Source organism: Triplophysa dalaica, chromosome 3 (assembly GCF_015846415.1).
Source record: "Triplophysa dalaica isolate WHDGS20190420 chromosome 3, ASM1584641v1, whole genome shotgun sequence".
NCBI classification, from domain to species: Eukaryota; Metazoa; Chordata; class Actinopteri; order Cypriniformes; family Nemacheilidae; genus Triplophysa; species Triplophysa dalaica.
In genome coordinates, this window is record NC_079544.1 from 16567134 (window position 1) to 16591131 (window position 23998).

General features: G+C 36.6%; 1 protein-coding gene across 1 annotated transcript in view; it reads left to right on the forward strand.

Annotated features, from left to right (window-relative positions):
• pth1r (parathyroid hormone 1 receptor) overlaps positions 1-23998 on the forward strand; it is a 59051-nt gene that overhangs the window by 14034 nt on the left and 21019 nt on the right. Inside the window, exon 2 of the mRNA XM_056743033.1 lies at positions 20256-20358. Within this exon, the coding sequence (XP_056599011.1) occupies positions 20256-20358 (103 nt within the window). The remainder of the gene's footprint in view (positions 1-20255; positions 20359-23998) is intronic.

The following is a 23998-nucleotide window of genomic DNA, read 5'->3' on the forward strand; positions in this document are numbered from 1 at the left end:
GAGATTGTCTTAGAGAGCTCAGGGAAATCTCTACGCCTCTTTGCAGATTGCCATTTGATTTAACCTGGAGGATTTACATCGGATCTGTGAATTGAGTTTTCCATTTGATGCATGAATTGATTAAAAAAGCAAAAAAATTCTCTGATGAAGAATAGTGAGCAAATCTTTATAAATATAAATCTATCCACCTTTTTCTCGACGTCTCCATGGAGGGCACCATTACCGCGAGTAACTTCCTCTTTGTTGCTCCGCACTTCAGTTTGGTATTTGTTACTATGTTAGAGGACATTTCTGTTAATGGGTAAAAATAAAGTTTCTCGAATAATTTGGGGGTAAAAGGCTTTTACATCAGCCACAGAAAGCTCAGAAAACCTTACGAACAAGTGTTACCACGTGACACAACAAGAGCGTAAAGTAAATAACTTTTATAGATACGTCTGTCTTAGCTATAACTATCTCAAAAACATCACAATATTGTTTACTTCGATATTTACTTTATTTTTATTGCATAGTACATCACTATTAATACCTGAAGCATATATCCAGGGCTAAGAGACATAATAATTTATCATAACATCAAATGTTGAAGTTTAATATTCTTGTTGTGCTGTATTCACACATAAGTATTCGCATTGGATGATGCAGGAAATATACACAATATTTAAAAGTATTTTTTATGTAATGTATTTATAATGTATCCTGCATTATTTTATAAAAGATCCAACGCAACGCAATGTGATCATGTTTAGGTTTATCATGTATATCTGGTGTGGGTATCAAAATCGAGATAGATCTAGTTAGATTTTGCATCCCCTGTTAAGAACCAAGAAACCTCCGCTTTAGAAATCTGGACTGTTGATGTAGATGGTAAAGGAATCTCCAATGTTAACCATCCTTAAAGCGTTTTTATGAATGCGCCTTCTACAAACATAAGACGATACGAATCACGATATAACAAATGTGCCTGCTGGCTGGAGTTTAATGTCATCATCCCAGTGGATGTCGCTGTCCAACTTATTGTGAGAGATAAAGTAATTTTTTACGGTCTAGGTTAAATAATCATGCCCGTGCGGCCCCTGTGAAATAATTTAGAGACTGCTCTTTGACATTATGTTGTTTTAAATGACAAAGTATTATAATGTCCGTTTAAAAGCTTTCATGCTAACTTGGTAATGCCTATCTAATGGGATAAAGCGGCGAACCGGAAGTCTTAAGCATCAGGCCTACGCGCACACGCAAGGCAAAATGGGTAATTTCGCGCATTGCGAAACAGGCGAATCAATTTAACAGTAACACACTACAGTAGTAATATAAAAGCAAATTTGTTGAAATGTTTTAAAAAGGAGTTTTTGATTGGCCAACTTAATCGGATTCAGTCAGTCCTATGTGAACGTTCTCTTCCTTTCTTTCATTTTCCAATCAATCTCCTGCCTTCAGAATTCCAGGCAGCTCTGCATTCCACAACTCCCAGGTTGACAGAGTAGTGTTACCATGTGAAAATTCACAGTCATGCACATTTGCCTCTCCACTCATTTTTGTCCTCACCCCCCAATCCAGAAGGATTCTTAAAAGGACCTTACTTATTTTCATTTAAAACATCAGGGGCATTTTGGAGATTGCATGTATGCAGTTCAATTCTCCCGATTTTCCAGCCAGATACATGAATGCAACTCGGGTGATTCAATATTCAGATAGCAGGATGCATTTCTCAAAATAAGTAGGCAGGCCTGGTACAGTAAATATATGCTGTATTGTATCTGTTCTCATGGCTCAGCATCATTGTAGATTGATTCTAGCATGACTTTTGTGCATGCCGAAAGTTGGGATTGCCTGTTTTGTAGTGCTGGCTGATAAGGCGCCTGTTCTTTTCCAGTGAGGGCAGGTTTGTACAATGTCCCAGATGGCAAATCAGCGCAGCAGCCCCCGAGTGGCCTGTGGTTGAGCTGGACTGCTCTCCGTTTACAGTTCTCGAACTGAAGGTTGCCGATTTATGAGTCACTGAGTGAGAACGTTAGTCTCAGTGACGTTGTCGCAAAACACTGGTACTCATTTATTGACTCCAAGTTAATATATTCAGAGAGCATGTGGTGTAAATGCTGTGCTATCAGTTCCACAACTTGAATTCCTGCACACGGTTGCTTACTGATGTACACAATCTGCTTTTCCTCATGAAGTCAAACATAAACATCGTGCTTGGAAAAGCTATGGCCACACTGGGACACTTCACCAGAGAGGCCGTTCCTGAAAGCTTGGTAAAGTCAACATGAAATAAGAAAGACCCTATTTACTTTTGCAGTACACCTTCTTATTGTGTGTTACTCATCTGAGTGTGTTGTTTGTGTGTGATATCCCAAATAAACTAAATAATCATTCAGCAAAATGTAATGACTTTCTCAGCCTCTGAAACAACTTTCTTGTTCCATTATTGTATATAAAGTCCACTTTTTCACATTAACTATAAAGACCCTGAAGGGCAATCATCATTTTTTATTTTAAGAGATCAGGGTGCAGTTTCACAAATGCTAACACAATGCTAATCGAAGCAACAAATGTTCCCCTTTTTCCATTAATTACGACCTTATTAAATAGTGGTCTTAATTTATGATGTACAGCTTGGGTGGTTGGTACATTTTGAAGTTTTCAAGCTGTGTAACAACACTTAACATATTTTTGTTGTGTACCAGATTGAGTGTCTAGATTGTTTTGAAAGGACCATTCATTAGCAATCGTCTGTATTTACTGAATTAGTGAATACTGAAAGTTGGGCAGTCAAATCTTAATTGCTGCATTGCAGTCATTCACTACATTCTTTGCATATCAGAAACAACACATTTAGGAGATTGTGCCCAGGGATGTTGTAAGACATTTAGAGTTTATAATCCTGACATTAGGACATTAGTAAAATTAATTATGCAAATTAGAATCCTTAAAAATTTGCGCACATGCAATTTTGTGGCTTTTAGAGCAGTGGAATGTTTCATTACCTGTAGGGGAGATTCAATAAAAGAACATTTTGACACTTGCTGTGTGGTGTTGTAACCTAAACTGTTACAGTACAGTGAAAAAATAGGTTGATGAGATTTTTTTATAAATTACGGCTAGTCATAAACCATAAAATTCTAGCATTAACACTTAGCTTAACTCTAAAATCTGATCTGGCAGGAATGTTTTTTCATGACCAACAAGGATGTTGACCAAAGCATTTGTTGGTTCACCATACTGGATCGACAACGTTTACAGCATGTACATGTGCCCCTCGCCATTTCTTAGTTTCTACACCTCTGTAACACTGTGTAATGTATAAAGAGACAGCTATGGACAAAAAAACCAAGCGAACACTCTGAATTTTTTTTTTTAATTCTGAATTTACCATTTAAAGGTACGTGTCAGGTAAAATTATCGTTTTTGTTTTATTCTGTGAACTGGTGTGAACATTTATCCCAATTACCAAATGAAAATATTGTTTTTATCTGCAGAAATGGGACAAATTAGAAGATAAAAAAGATGCCACACTAATGTTTAACATTTATTTTAGGATCACCTCTAAAAGTAAAAAAAATTAGGGACAACTCAAATTATTTAACTATTTATAGGTTTGAAAATGATGTTATTTATTTGCATGTGTTTGCAGAAACGGGACAAACTGGTTTATTTCTTAAAGGCAACACCTTTTTTGGTATATAAATTTTCTTAATGGCAAGGCTGAAGTGGTCTCTTATTTTTTTCTGTGGCTGTATATTTATTTATCCATCTACCCATCTGTCCAGAGCAGCAAACCACTCAGAAATACATATGACCTTCATCAAGGTTCATTTACAATAAGGCATTTAACTAGCTAATCAAGGGGGAGGGATGTTTCGAAAAAAATAAGAGACATCTCCTTATAATTAAACAGCTTTGATTAACTCCCATCGGGATGCTCACAATTCCCCCCTCACTGTGTTCCTTCTGGTCCTCCTTTCCTTGTTAATCAGCCACTTACACAAAACTCAAACACTTCTTCTGACCTCTGTTGAACCTTCTAACCCAGTGTTGTCTGCTTTTTAGAAGACTGTGAGATACGCCACTTCATTATGCCAATAACCAATTAACATGTTGTTCTGGATTAATTGCACCTCCCGTCTACGACACGTAACCATGCAATTATTGTCAACATGAAGTCAAATTGTATAATATTTATTTTCTGATCACACATATCTGGTCATATAATTCATTTTGTCTAAAGAACTTTACCTTAAACCTTTATGTACAATGCATTATAAAGGGTTATTAAAGGCTATGCTGCATTATAATTGTTCATAATGTGTGTTTTAATACATTAAATGTTGTTGTAAAGAGTTATAACCAAATTAAAAATGCAAAGTGTAACAATGAATTGATAAGTGTTATAATGTATTAATTAACTGTAGTTACAATTATTCATGATTATGAGACATTCAAATGCATTATAAGGTGCATTACAAGGCATAATTAATACAGTAAAACTACTTTTATAATTCATTATACAAATTCATATATTCAACTTTTTTCTTGTCACCAAAATTTACCCTGCCTTCTAAGAAACTTCCATTGCTTTTAAACCAAAGAGCATCAGCGTTCTTTACGCAGTAGTCTGAAAAGTCTGGTATGCATCCATTTTTCACTGTACACTCATTTCCTATTGGAAAGCATGAGAAACAATGGCAGAAATGTTAGCTACTTCAAATTTTATGAGGTATAATATAATGTCGTATTTTGGAAACCGATCATTTTGCTTTACACAGAAAGCAGGATAACATCTAACAAGGTTTCCGGCCACCACTAAAAATCTTATCACATCAGCAGAAAGCTGTTTTCATAGTTCTGATACACAGATGTAGGCAGCAGTCTGACAGCAGGCGATAGAGTGATAAAAGGGCAGCAGAAATCCCCTGAAAACACTATGTATTGGTTTGACGCACACTTGACATTCTCCCTCTATGGCGATACCAGGGAGCTATTTGGTGTGTGGCAGTTACAGCCGTCGTGTCATTTGGCACAGGCTATTTTTCAGAAGGCTGGAGGTTACACAAAAATGATCTGACAGCTTAGTGTTTGTGTAATTTCACCGTCCTGTGTAAAAATGTTTGTTTAGCTTTGGGACGTTCAAATAGCATTAATGTCCTAACTCATAGCAGTGATTGAAATTTCAGTTTTACATGAGCTAGTCATTATAACATATTCTGAGCTTGAATTGCCTTGAATGCACTCATTTGTACAATGAGAAGCCGTTTGGGCACAGAATGTATGCAAGGAATAGTAAAATATTACTAATTTCATTATGAATCTGTCATGTTATCAATCTGCTCTGTTTGTGAATGCACGTGAAGTGTTTTCTTCCAAAATACAATGAATTTATGTTCTTGCAAAGAAAAGAAAGTGTTTTTGATAGACGTCTTAAACAAAATTTCAATCCATATAATATTCTGATTAATTAAGAAAAATTGCACATTTTGGAAGTGCAAGCTACGTTTTATATTGATATTTATTGCATCACCATTCAGATTTGTTAAAATAATGCAGACAGGTTTCTAGAACACTTCATCTTTCGCCAGTGGTCAATCAAACAGTTAGTCCAACCCCCATATCACACCATTGGTTGAGCTATAATAGCTGTGCTTTTTGGGATGCTCAGTCAAACAGAAGTGTTTTGATAGTGCCACAGAGGCTCAGTGTGTGCAGTTTTTTTTCTAGAAAATCAACTGCTGAAAAGCTTGATTGTAGTTGTCTCTGCACATTAGATTTAGATAAGACAAAGCAGTGTAACATTGAAAACCTTGCACACCTTACATACCATAATGCTGGTACATTGTATTAACACATTCAATTCACTAACAGCAAAACTACAGACACCTTGAAAGGTTTTTCTAAAGAAAAAGAAAAATCCTGATGGGTTATTGGCCAAAAAAGCAAACATAAAAAATACATAATTAATTATATTATAAACATTACTGAAAGTGTTTTTCTTTTCAAAAATAGGATTTGAAAGCACCACATTTTAAAAGGAATATGCTTTTATGTATACATTTTGCTTTCATTAGCAAGCATATTTCATTTTATTACACAACAGACTTTGACCAAAATCTTTCCGCTGCTGTGCATTTATTACTGCAAGACACTTGTTTCATTTGTATGGACACATTGTAAGCGAACGGTATATTTTCTCAGAATAGATTGAGACTTTGGCTGAAGCTACAGACCATTTGGTCTTCGCTCTCGCTGTTTCTCTCGCTCTGCCATGTTTTTTTCCGCACTTGTCATTATTCATTTATGCTATTTGTTGCAGGACATCTTTCTTTGGAGAGCTGTTCTCTGTCATATTTATTTCCCTTAAATGTGGTCTTTGAAATGTAATGAATTCATAATGACTCACTTGAAATCTCTCCCAATAAAGGTTCTGTAGCCTTACACACCTGCACCTGCACACAAAAGAAAACTAGTTAATTCCCTACATTAAGAGCAATAGTGATATATTTAATGTGGTCATATGAAACGGCTAACATGAATATTTCCGTTTGTTTTAGATGTAATCCAATGTACACAAGATTTAAGGTTAAAAACGTTGTATTTATCACATACCGTGCATGTTTGTATCTCCTCTTTGCCCCACCTGTCTGAAACATGCAGATTTTTGCAATGATCATCGCTTTGAAAAGCGAGGTGTGCTATGATTGGCCAGTTAACCAGTTCGTAGTGATTTGTCGAATACTGCAAGCGTGTGACGGAAAGTAAACGCCTCTCACTAGGGGTGTAATGGTTAAAATTTCTCGCGGTTCGGTTTCTGTCGCGGTTTTATGGGTTCGGTTTGTGCAGAAGATCACCGTGATCAGGGGTTTCAAATTTTACAAGAGTTTGCATGATAAATAAACAAACAAATGGGAGTCTCCCGGCCATAACGACAGTGTTGGCAGATATGGATATATATACAGCCTCCATTATTTGCAAACGGTGGATAAAACCTTGAAAAATGATATATGAGCCCCCCAAATGCCAATTTTAATATTAAATCTAATATTATCACAGGACCTCGGTGTTTGTCAAAATATGGTAGGTAAACTGTGGGGGAATTTTTACTTTACAAATTAAAGACATGGCCGATTCGCACAGGATTAAGATCACAAACAACCTCTTGCATTATTACAAATGACTAGAGGTCCCCAGGTAATACTAATCCCGTGCGAATAGGGCTCAAGTCAACTGAATATTTGCGCCATGTCTTAGACTTTCTTTATGCGTGCTTTGGATCTTCTCACAGCGCGCAAGCGAGTTTTCTTCTGCATCGTCTTGCACTTAAATGTTTAAATTGACAAGGGTTGAATGAGTTAAATATAAAACGCAAACTGTTCAGGTCTCACCTGCACTCACGGGCTCACAACAACCGGGTGATGAAGGCATAAATGACTGGTCAATTTACAGCATACGTCAATCCTATTGAAATTTGTCTACGTTATTTGATTTGTTGTAGGTATTTAATGTGTATCCATCATCGAACAAACATTAGCCGAACTTTGTCAGTCTGTTTTAGGCATAATCATTTCTAATGAACCGTATTATAAATGCGTCGTCAGATTTAAGATGAGCTGCGGTCCAAGCGGATTGGACCGCGTGCCGAACCGTTGGTGGAGAACCGTGCGGTAAATTATTTTATTGAGAACCGTTACACCCCTAAATCTTACCATATTTGGAACATCAGGTTCCAAAGTAATTGTACTTACAGGAACGCCCACCTTACTTGTGTTTACATTTGAGCGGTCTTAGTCAAATCATACCACGAAGTGACGTAGATTTGTGGGTGGTGTGGCGCTCAGGCAGGTCTGGGTGAGCATTCGCTTTTAGATAGAATGCATCTTTTGTTCCGACACTTTCATTTTTGCAAATTTACTTGTCTAATACATGCATGGGCAATTTATAACACCCCGAAAAAAAGTTGGTAATTCGGACCTATTTGTGTATCACCTACGACCTATTAATCTGTCTTTATAAATTAACAATACACATAAATATTTCTGCAAACATGATCTCAAAAAAGATCTCATATCAAGCCCACAACATCTGTAGCATCCAAAAATAGCAAGCACTTAGAAGAACAAAATACAATCTGTCTCTTCTAATCCTAAATCTCATTGCTGCTATTCTGACATTGGATGAACTTCATAATGAGCCCACATGCGTTACAGATGTGCGTAAACTATTGTGTGGCACGTTGCCAGATGTTCTTCCCCGTTACAAACAAACATCCACCCGCAGCCTCTGGGCCGTTACAAATGAATGAACCATTAAGACATTGCAAAAGTCCACTCGCCGCTTTACGTAACCGGTTTTTAAGCCTTATGATGAAAATCATAATTATGCGTCTGCAATGTCAAACAAGAACAAACACTGTATTATAAAAGAGCTGAAAAGTGTACTTTTGTCAATTAAAGAGAACAAACATAAGGAAAGGCCCCTTCTGGCCTTGTGTGCACAGTAAAGCAAGCAACACACAATGTTTCCATACCAAATTCAGCTGCCGTTCCTGAATCGTATCTAGCCAAGTCAAGGCTGTAATTAGGGAACTGAATAGTGCTCTAAGTCAGAACGTGGTTTTGCGAGCAATTCCAAGGGACAACCAGTCTTGTGGTCTGTGGTTTTTATCATCAAATGCAAATTGCACAGTCGAGGAGGAGTGGCACTGACTCGAAAGCTTCATAACGTCCAGGAAGCCGTTCGGCTTGAAACATTCATGTGGTGCAATATGTCAGAAGCAACATATTCATGTCTTTTCCAGATTGTGGACACGCCATTAAAACACGATGGCAAAGCTGTAATTTACAAGATCTCTGCTCTCTCTCTTTCTCCTTTTGAAAACACGCCAACAACAAGGAAGGAAATGTTACGCCATGGCTTAAAGAAGGGCACATTACCAAGACAAGTAGAGAAAACAAAAATATACTTGAATTTCCATAAAAAGCTAATTTTAGGGTGAGATATGTAAATATCAACTAGCACATTGTTTATTATCCATGTGAAAAAATTGATAGGTGCACAGGAAGTTTTAAGTGACAGGGCTGAGATTTGGTTTTATTTTAGGGCATGTATGCAATGGATGCAGCATTCACTCACATCCTTTCGGGTCCAGAAAATGTCAGGATGACACGGATTGTTACAAAATGGACCCATACTGCTGATCCTTTCCTGTCATAACAATGATTTATTGTTGCACAACTTCTCAGGCACTGCCAAGTTGTTCTACCTAAATTGTATGCGCGTATGTTTCTCACATCCATGACTAATCCCTGTGTGCCTTGGCATTAATGCAACAATTTAGTTTCAATTTCAATTTAGTAATTTCTGGTATTTTTTATAAGGCGCTAAATAGAGCCAGAAAATCATTGTCTTTTTTAAAATATTCAGTAAAATCATATGCTCAACTTTCAGAAAATGTTGATTGTACACCAGAAATTCAGTCCCAGGTTGCTCAAGTATTTTTACTTGTTTAGTGTATTTTATTAAATTTTTGCATGGCTACAATTTTATACCCTGATTTGCTAGCTTTATTTTATTTAGCAAAGCAAATGCATCAAAATTGCCTAAACATGTTTAATGCATTTTTTCCCTTTTTAAAAGGGAAAAAGAATGCTTTAAGTAAATACAGAAAGTGGGAAACAGCTAAATGTTTGATTAAAATATGTTGCATTTTTGTTTCCAATGTTTAGGGAAAGTCTGCACGAAAATGGGGGAAAAATGCAATAAAGGCACTCAGCATTAGACATCTGGTGTAAACTGGCAAAATTTTACACTAAGTTGTTTTACTTTTACTCGTAGTTAGAGCAGACATATATAGCATATGCAACAAATGGAACTGGGTTTTAAATATTATGTTTAGTTTCCAGTTCCTGAACATATGTGACTCTGGACCAAAGAACCGTTCATAAGTAGCACGGATATATTTGTAGCAATAGCCAACAAACATTGTTTGGGTCATAATGATAAATTTTTCATTTATGCCAATAATCATAAGGACAATAATTAAAGATCATGTTCCATGAAGGTATTTCGTATATTTCCTACCGTATATATATAAAAACTTTATTTTTGTGTTTGGATGCAGTAAAATCGCGAACAAGTTAGGGCCAGAAAGACGCCTACAGCAGAGCTCGAACTGAAGGGGGGGCTGGGGGGACTGGGACCTCCCATAAGGCATTAGGGATCCCCTTAAGAAGTAAAAAATGGACTTTGGGGGTTCCTCAGACATTTGTATTTGAGTAAAAATTATGTAAATGAAATGACAAATGAAATGACAAATGAAATGACAAATGGGGGGGCACGGTGGCTTAGTGGTTAGCACGTTCGCCTCACACCTCCAGGGTTGGGGGTTCGATTCCCGCTTCCGACTTGTGTGTGTGGAGTTTGCATGTTCTCCCCGTGCCTCGGGGGTTTCCTCCGGGTACTCCGGTTTCCTCCCCTGGTCCAAAGACATGCATGGTAGGTTGATTGGCATCTCTGGAAAAAATTGTCCGTAGGGTGTGAGTGCGTGAGTCAATGAGTGAGTGTGTGTGCCCTGCGATGGGTTGGCACTCCATCCAGGGTCTATCCTGCCTTGATGCCCGATGACTCCTGAGATAGGCACAGGCTCCCCGTGACCCGAGGTAGTTCGGATAAGCGGTAGAAAATGGAATGGAATGGAATGGAAATGACAAATGTAATTAAATTCATGCAATGGATGTGGTAAATTTCGTGAATTAATTATTTACAATAATTTATATTAAGTTTGTTTATGGGCTAGTTGTCATGTCTCTTTAAATTTGAAACGCCCCGCCCCATGTCTAAAGACCACTAAGCGCAGTGAAAGAAGCCTGTTCTTCGATCCTGTTTTAAATATAATAGCATATATAATCAAATATATTGTGTTTTTAGTATCAATTGTATATTGCGAGACTAACCCCCACCAAAAAAAGTCTTATGAGGGCGACTTGGTTCAATTTGACCTCTGGCCTACTGTACAAACTTCGCTCGCTGCGGCCCGCTCTTTGTGAATTTCCCCTGAAGTTTGGTATCTATTGTATTTAAAGCTTAGAATTTCCACTTTCAGCTTCATCTACTCTCCACAACGTCAAAACAGCGATAAGTCAATAGAGAGCGTTAAAACAAACCTGTTTCTTCTTAGTAACGGCCGGCTCCACTTCTGATGGACAACTTTAAAGGCTTTAATTTTCTCAATATTTCGATTTTTTGCACACTTAGATTTTCAAATAGTTGTAAACATCAGTTGTATTAATCTCAATTTCGAAAAATGTACCCTAATGACTGGTTTGTGGTCTAGAGTCCCATATAAAACTATGTGTTGCTAACCCCAGCTGATGTTGGAGTTGTGTTTCCATTGTCCAGAAAAAGTTTAAACAAAACTGGTTGAAAACCACAGTGAAGTCCACGTAGCATCAAATAACAAATGCAGTACAGCAAAAAGCTGGAGGCCGCAAATTTATTAAACATATTTTGCTTCTCAGAAATTATGGAAAAGAAAACATTTTGGAACTGTATTTGCCCATGGTGATGATGCGAATGCTTGACCACAGCTTGTTTTGGTGTGGCTGACTCGAACAGCGCTGCTATTTTGTGTTGTTAAGCCAGAACTAGCCAATAGTCTGCCACGCAGGAATACTTGTCCTTAAATGCGCTGAAGTGCTTGGTATATATTTTGGCTAATGGAGCATTATGGCAGTGACAACATGCTTCCATATGCTGAAGTATACATTTTGAGGTTTGATCTGACATAAATTAGTAGAACATGCATGAATTCAGTACCTTTACAAAACTTTACCTTAGTAGTTTAAAAGAAAGTAACCTAATTGACAACTCCGTAACCCTGTTGTGTAACAAGATGGCTCGTGGAGGATAGATGTACTGTACTTTTTGACCAAACGGACATTAAATATTACCCCTTATTCCTAAAACTCTGCCTTGCGGGACAGTGAGTATTGTTGGGTTTTGACAAATTGCTTATGATAGGAGTTAGTGTAGGTAGTCAGGAATAAATGCATGTGACATTACATTTGTAGTGTAAACTCTAATAGGTCTTGATGCATACTGGAAAGCAGTAAAGATCCGCCTACTCGCCTGTCAATCAACCACTGCGCTCAAACAAGGGTTTTAAACATTGCTGGTTTTGTGCAGTTTTAAAAGCAAACAACCATTTCGAATGGAAATATTTGTGAAGCCACGTACATACACGTGTTCAAGAATTCACAGAACTTCTTCAGTCTCCGTGATATCAGCATGAGAAAGCAAGATCATGTGGCAAAATCCTGTGAATATAGGACCTTGAGTTAAATCAAAAGTTTCAATAATAATGTCCTGTATCATAATACACTACCGGTTAAAAGTTAGTTTAGAACACTTACCTACTCACTTTATATATTTTCCACAGTTTAGAAAAATAGTAAGCTCATCGAAGCAGTGGAATAATACAAGCCGAACTGTTGTATTATCTTGCAACTAAAGAAATCTAAGTGAGAAAATGAAACTAGTTAAGTTTTACCATCGTCATTGCAGTCCGCTTTTGCCTAGATTATGCAAAAATGTTCTCTTGGCATTTTATCATGCAGTTTATTGGGGTTTCATTATGAGATGCTTTTTAAACAATGTTGAATGAGTTCTCATCTGTTCTGTGCTCTTATTGGCTGCTCTTCTTTCATTTTTAAAAGTCATCCATTTCAAAGACATTTTTATTAAATAGAATTTTAGTTTGTAATGAAAAAAAGTTTATTCACATACAATTATATTTTTGTCTGTGAAATGAATTACAGACACCTTAGCACACACCTTCAGATCAAAACCCTTAGAATAGATAATGAGAAACATTTGACTTGAGTGTTCTAAAATTAGCCTATCATTATTTATATTTATGTGAGCATACAGCATATTTCTGTTCTTGGTTTAATTCCTGCACCTTTGTAACTTTCATATTTTAGTGACAACTCTGTTGTTTTTAAAGAGAATCTATTATTAAAATAAAATGTTCCTATTTCCAAAGGAATTTCCTAATTGAAAACACAAGGCGGATTTGAACTATGTATGGCATACAATAGTGTCAATCTTACATTTGTTCATTTATGATGTTGTTTCAGTAATTTTTAAACTGTTTTCAAATGTATATAATATAAAACAGTCACCTGATTTACGTTTATCAAAAATAATAAAATAATACTAGGGTATATTGCATTAAATCATATCTTGAGGTCGGATAGAAAATACAGCAGTATGCTGATCGGCAGTAACTATATTTACTTTAGGTTTAAAGGATCAGGCCGAGTCAGCATCTTGAGCCAATGAAGTGAGCTGGATCTCTTCAACTCTCTTAAGCCTAAATACAGTAAGCTCAATATTAGTTGAGGTATTACCTTGAAAAATGGTTTCCTTTTCAGAGACAGAAACAGAAGCTCACAGCGTCATTCAAAGGCAAGGGTGTGCAAAAACTGTGTGTATTTATACACTGTGTTATTTTCTCATTTTCTTACTGGACCGCCTCCATCGCCGTTTAACAAAAAGAAGGCTGTGTTGCGCATTAAATGCTGTAAATAAGAATATCTCTGCCTCCTCTTCTGAAGCTGATGTTTACTTTGGGTCCTGGGAGTCAAGCCAAAGGAAAAGGAATAGTTTTCAAAAATAATTGTGAGGTGAAGCCTAATTACCTGTGATCCTCCCCAGGGGAAGACTTAATCCCGAGTTATGCTCCGTATCGCGATAGAGTGGCTGAGTCGATCGTTTTCTGCCAATTATTGTGCATTGTTGCCACTGGCTTTCACAATCGTGGGTCTGTTTAGTGTAATTGTGGAACACCTTGCAGCCAATGACTAATTTCTGTATCTCTGCTGGAGCCACGTTCAATTTAATATTCTCCGAGTAATGTAAACCAGCTATGAATGGCACCAGGATAATATATATATCCGATTGAATTAGCCCGAGGAATGCCACGGAAGACAAGAAGGGTCAGTGATTGCTTGTTACGTTCTACAGGAAGTCGCAGTTGGCATGTATGAAATGAAGTTGGACTTGTGTGACCCCACAACATACTAGATACATTCAGCAATCATGCATCTTGACAAGTTGTCCTGTTTTCTTTTGCTGCAACCTCGAAAAAGAATTATGTAAAATGTGAGTAAAAGTGAACAGGACCGGGCATGCATTAGCTATCTGCTTTCATATATTATGTTGACAGTGTAACCCAGTTAATCCAGCCTTACCTAGAATTCACCCATCAACTGTTTATGACCCTGTGAGACTAAGGGGCTTCACTAAACAGCTGGGCCACATAGAAATGCAATATAGCGTGCAAAGCTTTGCCTTTTAATCACACACGGTCCGTAGTCCAGTTTAACAAGGCAATACAGGTAAAAGCACTGTATTGCAGTGTGTTATGTTTAAATATTAATCTAGAAATAATAAATTACTTACTCCTTTTAATCAATGTGATTAAAATATTTAGTTTACATTTTTGTACTTCTTTTTTTAGGGAAAACAGAAAACGTGTTTTGTTCTTACTGTGCTGTTTTCTTGAGGTTTATTGTAGAATGTGCTAAATTCACATGTGTTTGTGTGTATTTGTAGTCTCCACGGCAGCAGCAGTTGTAGTTGGGCAATGATTTGGAGGGAAATTATGTTTTTGACTGCTGATCTGAGTATTTTCATGAATTTTTGTCTCGCTCTCCCAGTTTGAACTGCAATCATTGCTAATGTTGGTGATGCCATTGCTTGCTTTGCACATCTTTGTTCGTAAATTGGAGATAAAACAATACAGATAACATCTGGCTATGCATTCTTCTTATTTTCTATTAAAGGGATAGTTCTCCCAAAAATGAAAATTCTGTCATATTTTCTCACCCACATGTCCTTTTAAACCTGTAATGAGGTACTTTGAAGAACAACGCTGTTACCAATTCACTTCTATTGTATAGACAAAACCAAATCAAGTCAATGGGTGCCACCTTTGTTCGGTTACCAACATTCTTCAAAATATCTTCTTCTCTCTTGTGTTCTGCAGAAGAAAGAAAGTCATACAAGTTTATAATGAAGGCGGTGAGTAAATTATGCCAGAATTTTCACTTTTGGGTGAACTATCCCAACTCATTTTGGTTAAATGTCCTGTTTGTCTCTGGCACAACCTATGCATAACGTTGCGTCAACGCGAAGCAAATTTATATCCTATTCCTCCATCTTCAGCTGTTTGGATTGGATTGTGGAACATTCTATATTGCCCATTCCAGAACAGCAAACAAGTTGTATCCATCCCATGTTTGCTTGTGGCAAAAGCTTGTTCCATTTGTGGTTGTTTACTGTGCGTAGCCCTAAATGTCTTTCCTCTGTACCCCCTTTCAGCCCAAAATATGACTTCCCTTTACCTTCATACTTGAGAAAAGAGAAAATATTGATGGCTAGAATATTACGGTTATACCTGCTGCCACTCAATGAGGTCAGATACTTGGGCGTCAGTAATGCGCTTCAGAAATCCACAGCCTGATCTGAAAGGGAGGTGGAAAAAAGGTAGTGGAAAAGATGCTGTGGAGGAGCCCTTGATGGCCACTAAGTAAGCAGACAGTTTTGGTTGACTGGCTAGATTAAATTTGGATGATTCACAGTCATGTCTAGCCTGTTGTAGAACTTCAGCAGTGAGTGAGCAGTTGGTAAAAGTCTGGGCAGTCTGTTAATGGCTTAAAATCTAGCATAGGACAGCTGAATGTCTGATCTGTTTACATAAAACCTAAATTCTAAGTAAACGTACAGATACATAAAGCTATTCCGTAGTCTGGATAGCACAATCTTTTATCCGTAAATCGGCTTTGTTTCCAGCTGGATAACAAATCCTTATTTTTCATTCTGTTGAATGCCCTGCTCTACTTAGAAATGTGTCACGAAAGGGAGAAAGTGAAATGTGTTGAACAATGTTTCAAATTCACTTTAACGATTTTATAGCATATAGAGAATTGTTGATGATCCTGGATTGTCCTGCCATTCTTTGCAACCTGAAGTAACACCTGTGATTATCCTCCATTTTCATTCCTAGTCTGCTATAAGGGTGTGTTGAAATGGGTGTTTGGCTTGGACAGCTCCTGTCTTTCCACAGCCTGTTGCTATTGTAACGGGATATTTAGATATCTTTTAATAGATCTCGAGAAATCTTGAGATATTCCAGCATTCCTTCACATGGGTTCCAATTAAATTACTTTTTAATGACATTCCTCTTTTATCTCAGGCCATTTGTTTTTGACAGTCTATCATATTTCAGGTATAGAAAATCATTCCGGGGTTCTGCATTTTCATTTAAGTAGAAAAAGATCTATCTTCAATACCGGGAATTTCAAACTTTGGGTCGAGTGGGATGTGCAAAGTCATTTGGCTGTGGTGGTAAATGAGATATGAGATTAAAAGGGAACATACAGCTCTGTGTATTGTTTCCCAATATTTCCCTTAAAAATATTTTTGTTGGTATTGAGATAGATTACCTGTCTTGGTGGGTCCTGGAATGAAAAAGTATGGGAACCGCTGCTCTATCATACCTTTATTGCCTCTATAAAAATGGCTTTGAAATGCTGGTTCTCATTATCATATCCAAACATGAAATTGCACAGTCGAGTTGAGAGTCACTCAACCTTTTAATCGTGAGAGAAAAAAATATTTTGTTTCATTCATTTTGGCTGGGCCATTTATAAAAATATTGAATTTTAATTTGATGAAACCCTTCTTGCTTACACAAGAGTGTTGACTATAATGTTTAAGGTGAAGGCTAAATTATTTCCAAAGAAAATCTGTTGAGCTAATGGATAAATCAGAGGAACATTAACCAAATCAATCTAGAAGACCTTTATATAGTATTTTAATGTTTATCCGTGAGCTACTTGGTCAGCTGTCTTGATAAATGTCACACATACAGTGTAACTCCTAGTAATATCTTCAGAATCGACAAATATTGGCAAACGTGCAGGGACTGGGTTTCCATAAAAAACACATAGTAGGCAGAAGAAAATAAAGAAAATGTCCTCCACTTGTGTTTAACAATTGTATTGTGATGTTGACGTGTACCAAACAATCTCACTCTGTCAATGGTTAAACCTCTTTAAAAATGTATGCAAAAAATATATGTTGAAGTGATGTAGCAAACTTTTGATTTTACTATTAACTAATAAAAAATATCTTTGTTTAATGCAATTTATTAAAACAATTGTTGTTTTAATTTTGAAATTGATTGTCCATATACAGGCCACTTCAGAAAACGTAAACAACGCTTGTCCAGAAGAACTTCCTATTTCAGCTTTGTCAACACTATTTCAGAATGCAACCAAGAGAACATTTATGAACGTTAAACAAATATGTTTGAGACTTAGTTATATATGTAAGATGTAAAAAATGAAAGAAGTGTATACAGCTTCAGAAATGGTATATAGAATATTGTTTCTTATGCGTTATAATTAAAGGTTACAAATGCAACCAGTTTGTGTTGTAAACTTAGTTGGAGCCTTCTGTGAATTTGGTTAGATATCAGGACATATCAAGCGATCTCTAACAAAGTAATAAAGAAGCATAGTACAAATATGTTTTACTCACATTCATGCCGGGTCCAATATTGACTGCACAGCACTGCTGTTTAATTTGAATCTCTCCGCAAATCCAGCGACTTGTTCACAAAGGAATCCACGGTGATATTAAGCGAACAAATGCTCAATGTTTCACCCACGTGAGCAGGAACGTACTTAAAAATAAACTTCAACCACACATTCCTAATATCAGAATCCGAGGGAAGCGATTGTGTTCTTCCACAACCAGCCGCTGCACAATGTTGCATGTTTGTTGCTTGGTTGCTTTAAATAAAAATAACAGTGAAATTAGTCCTCACTTTTGCACATATGACACGGGGCTGGCCGCTCTCGAGAGCCCTTTGCTAAAGTGTTGCCAGATCTTCACAGAAAAAATGGGCAAATAAAGATAAAACATAAACATACCTTAAAATGCTAATTGTTTATACATTAGACCAAAAATAAAAAAATCTGCATCAGACAATTAATTATGACCTAAGTGCCGAGGCTTTTTGATTAAAGACCAAACAACAAGCATAAAAGCACTTATTAATAACAAACATGGCAACACAGCAAAAGTGCGCTGTTTGATGTAGCCTTCCGAGCATAAACACAACACAGTGCATATCAGCAGTTTAGTTTAAACAAGGGACAAAACAAATCTTTAGCCGAAAAACATGACGCCATGGTTACCAGTTTGTCAATCATCACAAATGCGGGAGTGAGTACCATTTGTGGCTTAAGTCATTGGCGAACCAGTGAGTGGGGCTAGAGAAGAAGTCGTTGATATTTTTTGTGGAGGCGGTGCTCAACCTATCAATGACGTCATAGATAGGTGCATTCCAGAACCTGGCGTTTGCTGAGCCTGGTATCAATAACAGTTTTAATTTCAGTAACAAATGCGTTTTTAGTTCTGACACTTACAAACTTACAAACTTATATAACAAAAGCTTGTGTTAAGACTGAGGTTTTAATTCATCAACCCTTTAAGTCGCAAAGGCGTTTATTTTCACAGCTTGCAAAATAATCAACAGCATAAAAAAATGTGTTTGTAAGTGCAAAATAAGAAAAGGTAAAATTGCCATAAGCATCACATTTTTTAAACCGGAATTAATACACAGGACATCATATAATTATGCCTCCCTACCACAAGTCAGAACTTCACAGAAGGAATTTGCCGAGAACAGTAAATCTCAAAATCGTGCGCTCATCCCCAAACTCCCCATTAGACTCTGCAGCCTTGTTTTCACAAATTATAGTTCAATGTGGCTGCTGAATTTTTGTAGAGAGTTCCAGTCGAGAGGTTATGTACTGTCCAATCACTCAATAAAATAATCTGTAGTGACTTTCATTATTGCTTTGGAAATCTTTTTGTGTTCTTGTGATGTACTGCAGGGCTGTGCGATCTGATGGTTTTAGTCTGGAGAGATTCTGCTGTACATTTTACATTGCTTATGGTTGTCAAGCAATGGAACTGGATTCATAAATATGCAACTAATGCATGATCACAAGTGTCTGTTTCTTGTCTATTATAAAAGTGACTTTACAGTTTGAAATGTGACTCATGGGAATTTAAAATGACTATAATTCTTTTGAGCCTTTTGTTTTTAACTTATTACATAATTTGAAGCAGCTGTTTAAATATCAATAGCAGATTTAGTTTGGTATAAATAATCTGATATTTTGACCTGCTTCCATAAAGTTCCAAATAATGAAAGAGATGAAGTACATTTCATTTTTTATGAATTCAAGGGGTTATTAAAAAGTACTAATATGATTATGTAAAACATTTTACAGTTGAATTTCCAGCTAAATTAATAATATCATGAAGCCCACCAATACTGGGATTTGAAATAACTTGTTGCACTGTGATATAAAATGTTGGTCTAACCGCATAGCCCTAAGAGTCTGTACTTTCAGTTACCTTAAACTCCATAGAGAATAAACCAAATTTAGATCAATTGTGATCTCATTGCATTGTTCTTTTTGTCCATTCTGCAAAAGCCTTTTTTGGAGTAGAACATGTGCTTATGTTGAATAGTTGCAAAAAGGAAAAGGGTTTGGAGTTGATTTCACAATTGTCTATGGGGTCTATTTATCACCATGTAGTGGAACAAAATTTATGCTATTGATATCATTCATAATAAACACAACTAAAAATAACTACACATCTGCTGTGAGCATCTGATCGTATTGATTTTGCTTCACAATTATGTTGCTTTTTCTTTGATACATAATACATAATATATCAGTTACCAACTCTCTCTGCATCTCCTATATTACATCATAAAGTCTCAACACAACACATGAGACTTTTTATGAAGTCCTGTTATTAAATGTCATTCAGGAGATCCAAAAAAAGAAGAACAGGAAAATGTACAGCACAGCATAGATGTTGCTCATTTTGCAGTGTGCTATTGTTGTATGAAATGTGATCCGTGCACTGAATTTGCTTAAGATTGTGTTTTCTATTGCTATGTATATAAACGTTTCAAACATTATGTTGGGAATTAATAACTGATCACTAATAACATTTGATATCTGTAGGGACAAAATGTAGGGTACCAAATATTTTAAAATCTGGAAATTGTCTGGGCGGAAACTTTTTCCCCTTTTTAAAAATGCAATGTTTTGTAAGTGTCTGCTTAATGAATAAATGTAAATCTAATGTTTGACATTTTATAATCTCAGGTTGATGCTGATGATGTCCTTACAAAAGAGGAGCAAATCAATCTTCTTTTTAACGCCAAGCGGAAATGTGAACGAACGATCAAGTCCAAACATAAAACCCCTGGTGAGTTATAAATATTCTATTTTTTCAATCTAAAAAGAAAATCCTCGATGCATCCTCACTACTAATCCAACCAGTGCTTTCTGCAAGACTGAATAAACATTTACCATCTCTGAGCTCCCAAAGCGCAATTATCTTCACCCTCTGGTCATTGTAGCATCAGTGAAGTGATGTCTTTGATGAGAGGAGAAATTGTCAATATGTGTCTCCATACTGACATGTGCAGGGGTCTGGAGTGAGACGTGAGGGTCTTGACTGTAACGCTTGCGATATTTCAAATCAAGCTTATGCAAAGATGAACTGACATTGAGTTGGAGATCCTAACAACACTACATCATGCAAAGCCAACAGATTTGTTACCTCTGTAACATTGAACTGACACGTTGTGTTTTAAACAGCTGACGGCTGCCTGTCAGCTTCTTGGTTTCGGAAAACACCAGGAAAAATACTCAGCCTTCTCTGTCACTGTCAGTTAAACTGTTTGGTTTTTACTGTGCTTTCATGATATTGTTTGGGCTTAAGCAATTTCATGTTTCATGTTTTCACTTACATAAAACATTTTTTTACAAACAATTTGTTTATGCAGTCACAGAAATGACGGTCAGAGAAATGTTCCTTACAAAACTGTTCCTTCATAAACATAACTAAATAAGTCTGTTTTTGGGCAAATGTATCAGTATCCTTAATGAACATTAGACAAACTGTACAGCCATCATTATTTTGTTTCGCCCATTACTGCTCAAATGACACACCCTTGACTGTGATAGCCAGGCTTTCAAGAAAATCCAAATTTCCCACTACTTCCCAATGATTGTGGTGGAGTTCTGCGTTCATGCCCGGTCATCTCATAAATATGATCATTACGACTAGAATTGCTGCCTTTGAAAAAAGTGTTTCGTCCGTACCAAGTAACCCAATGACCTTACAAGCAGTCTGTAGGAGTTGTTGGCATTGCGGCATCAAAAATGGGATTTTTGCTCGATAAAAAAAACCTGCTGCTAAAAGTGTCTAAAAGTTTCCCTGGAAAATAGCATAGAACAGTTCTATGTAATCCCTTTTGGGTCATTTGCCACGTTAAATAGAGATCTGGGAGTACAAGATGTGAAACGGTTAGATTTTTTTTACGGTAACCTCAGTTTCCTTTCACTGTGGTTGTTTTTTTTCCCCTGGCAGATTGATTCAAAAGCGGTTTTAATAACCTTTTTTGGCGGCCTATTGTCATAGCCAGACTGCCGTATTCTCATCACAGGCTTATTCTACTCTTGTTAAGTCACTGTTGTCTCGCACCATGAAACAGTTAAGTTTAATTGTTTATGTGCGACCAAAGTGAACGTTTAGGAATCCCAATAGCTTGTTCTCACACATTGAGACTGTGAACTAGACTTTTCAATTTTAGATTAAACCAATGGATGAAACATACTGTATCACACTTCAGAACTTTAGTGGCCTTTGAAATATCCTGTGCAGTACTTAAGTACTAACTCATGTTTGAGCAAATTTTAGTAAGACAAATATGATCTTAGAGCGATATTTAGGGGTGGGTGATTTATTAAACATTTGTTTCCATTTTTATATGATAAATGTATTAATATTTGATCAATATTTAAGGATGTTAAAGGAAAAAATAACTAAGTATAAAAGAACATCACTTTTTTTTATTACCTTTTTTACACTAATTTATGTTAAAACCATCTACTTTCACCTACACTACAACATTTCATTGTTTCAGAGATAGATTAAACTATAGAAAAAAGTTATACAAATATGTATATTATGAATAAGCATACTGTTTCCTGACAGCAGAAAAAACATTTTAGATTTTTCTGTTTTCCTGACAATTCAGTGATGGAGCTAAAAATCAGTTGCAAACCGTGTTGTAGTCAATGCAATGAATGCATTAAGTTGTGAGGTGAATACTAGATTTGTCCATATTTTTCATAAATATTTGACATGGTATTTTTGTCTCTTGACAGTGGTGACCCATATTAAGTGATGGGCAGGGAAAAATACACAATTTTTTTGGAGGAATAAATAGAAGCACCCAAAAATACATGAATACTGAATACATACTAAATAATTCCTACATAAACGTGGGGCCAGTACTCAAGAAGCGGTGCATTGTTTTATTTAGAGTTTAACTTTACCTTTACAAAACAGGATGTGGCGAACATTCGCTCATGGCTGTGTTTATGTAGCAGAAGGTAGAGATGTTCTAAAATAAGTCTTCAGTTAATCCAGCGGCGTTGTGAAAGTGGCGTGTTATGATGATGAGGGTTTTAGAGGTTCCTGTCTCATATCACAGCCCACTGATCTCAATGCATCTGGACGCTGATGTTGTGCAGAACTCTGGGATTCAATTTAGATGGAGTTAATGTTACCTTGTCTGAGCTCTGTCACAACTAATGCCTCTAGACATCTCTTTAGTGTCACTGCCAAGATGGACAAATGTACGTTTTTCACTCGTACAAAGTCATTTCCAGTCCCTCTTTGACTGCAGATTGTTTTTTTTTAGAAATGTCTGGTATGATGAGGAACAGACAGGAATAATTTAAATTTACATTCGGTTTCAAAAAGTAAAACAAAAACTTGTATTTTTTACATTTTGCATTATTAGTGTAATATGATTTGTAAAACATATTTTTGTCCCCTTTTTGCTTTATTGCATCTATTTTATCTGGCATTGATTTCACAAAGAATCCAAAAGGAATCATGCAACACTTTGTTAAAGAGAGCTCTATTGCGTATCCAAAAAGTGTTTGGCTTGAGGGTCTTCATCAGGGCATGTGTGCCACAAGTGTTGCTGGATCCCTCTTCATTATTTCCTAGCTGATTTTTCCAAGCACCTTCTGAGTGGGATATTTACATTTCCAGATTTACATCTATCAGATCTGTGTCATTCAAGCTTGATTTGAAAATGTTTGAAAATAGCAGCTTGTTTGCACACTTGTAATTTAAGTTTGTTCCTGAGCTTTTTAAAAAAAGGCTTTATAAAGAAATCACCTTGAATTCCTAAAAATCTATTCTTAAATTCTCTGAATAGTTAAGAATGTTCATAAATTGCAGCCCATTGTTCACATTGATTCATATTAGGGATGCATCGAAATGCAAATACTTGGCCGAGCCGAATAAAAATGAAACACTTGGCAGAAGTCCAAATACTGAACACCGAACATGGCTTTTCATATTTATTTAGCCAATTTTTTTCACTATTTCACAAACTGAATGGTCAAATGCTTGTCACTCTTTCTCTCTCTCTCTCTCTCTCTCTCTCTCTCTCTCTCTTCTGTGTACGGCATGTTCGGCAACATTCATTTGTCGAATGAATGTTCGCCGAACATTTGGTGCATCCCTAATTCAGATCTCCGTTATTTATCATGCAATTAAGTAAAAGTAGGACAACTGCAGTCTCAAAGCGTGCGTAAGTTTCTGCGTTATCAAATCTATTCATGGCATCTGCTGTGTTATTTGATGAGGATCTTGGGAGTAATTTTTACAGGTTTTTGCCGTGGGCCCTTGTGTCATAGGGCCAGTGAGTCAGATGTGACCAGTATCTACCTGATGACGCCACACTGTTTCTGGTGGCTGTTTTCTGACCCCTTTTGGAAGGGTGCACACGTCTTTCTGATCACAGAACAGCGAAAGA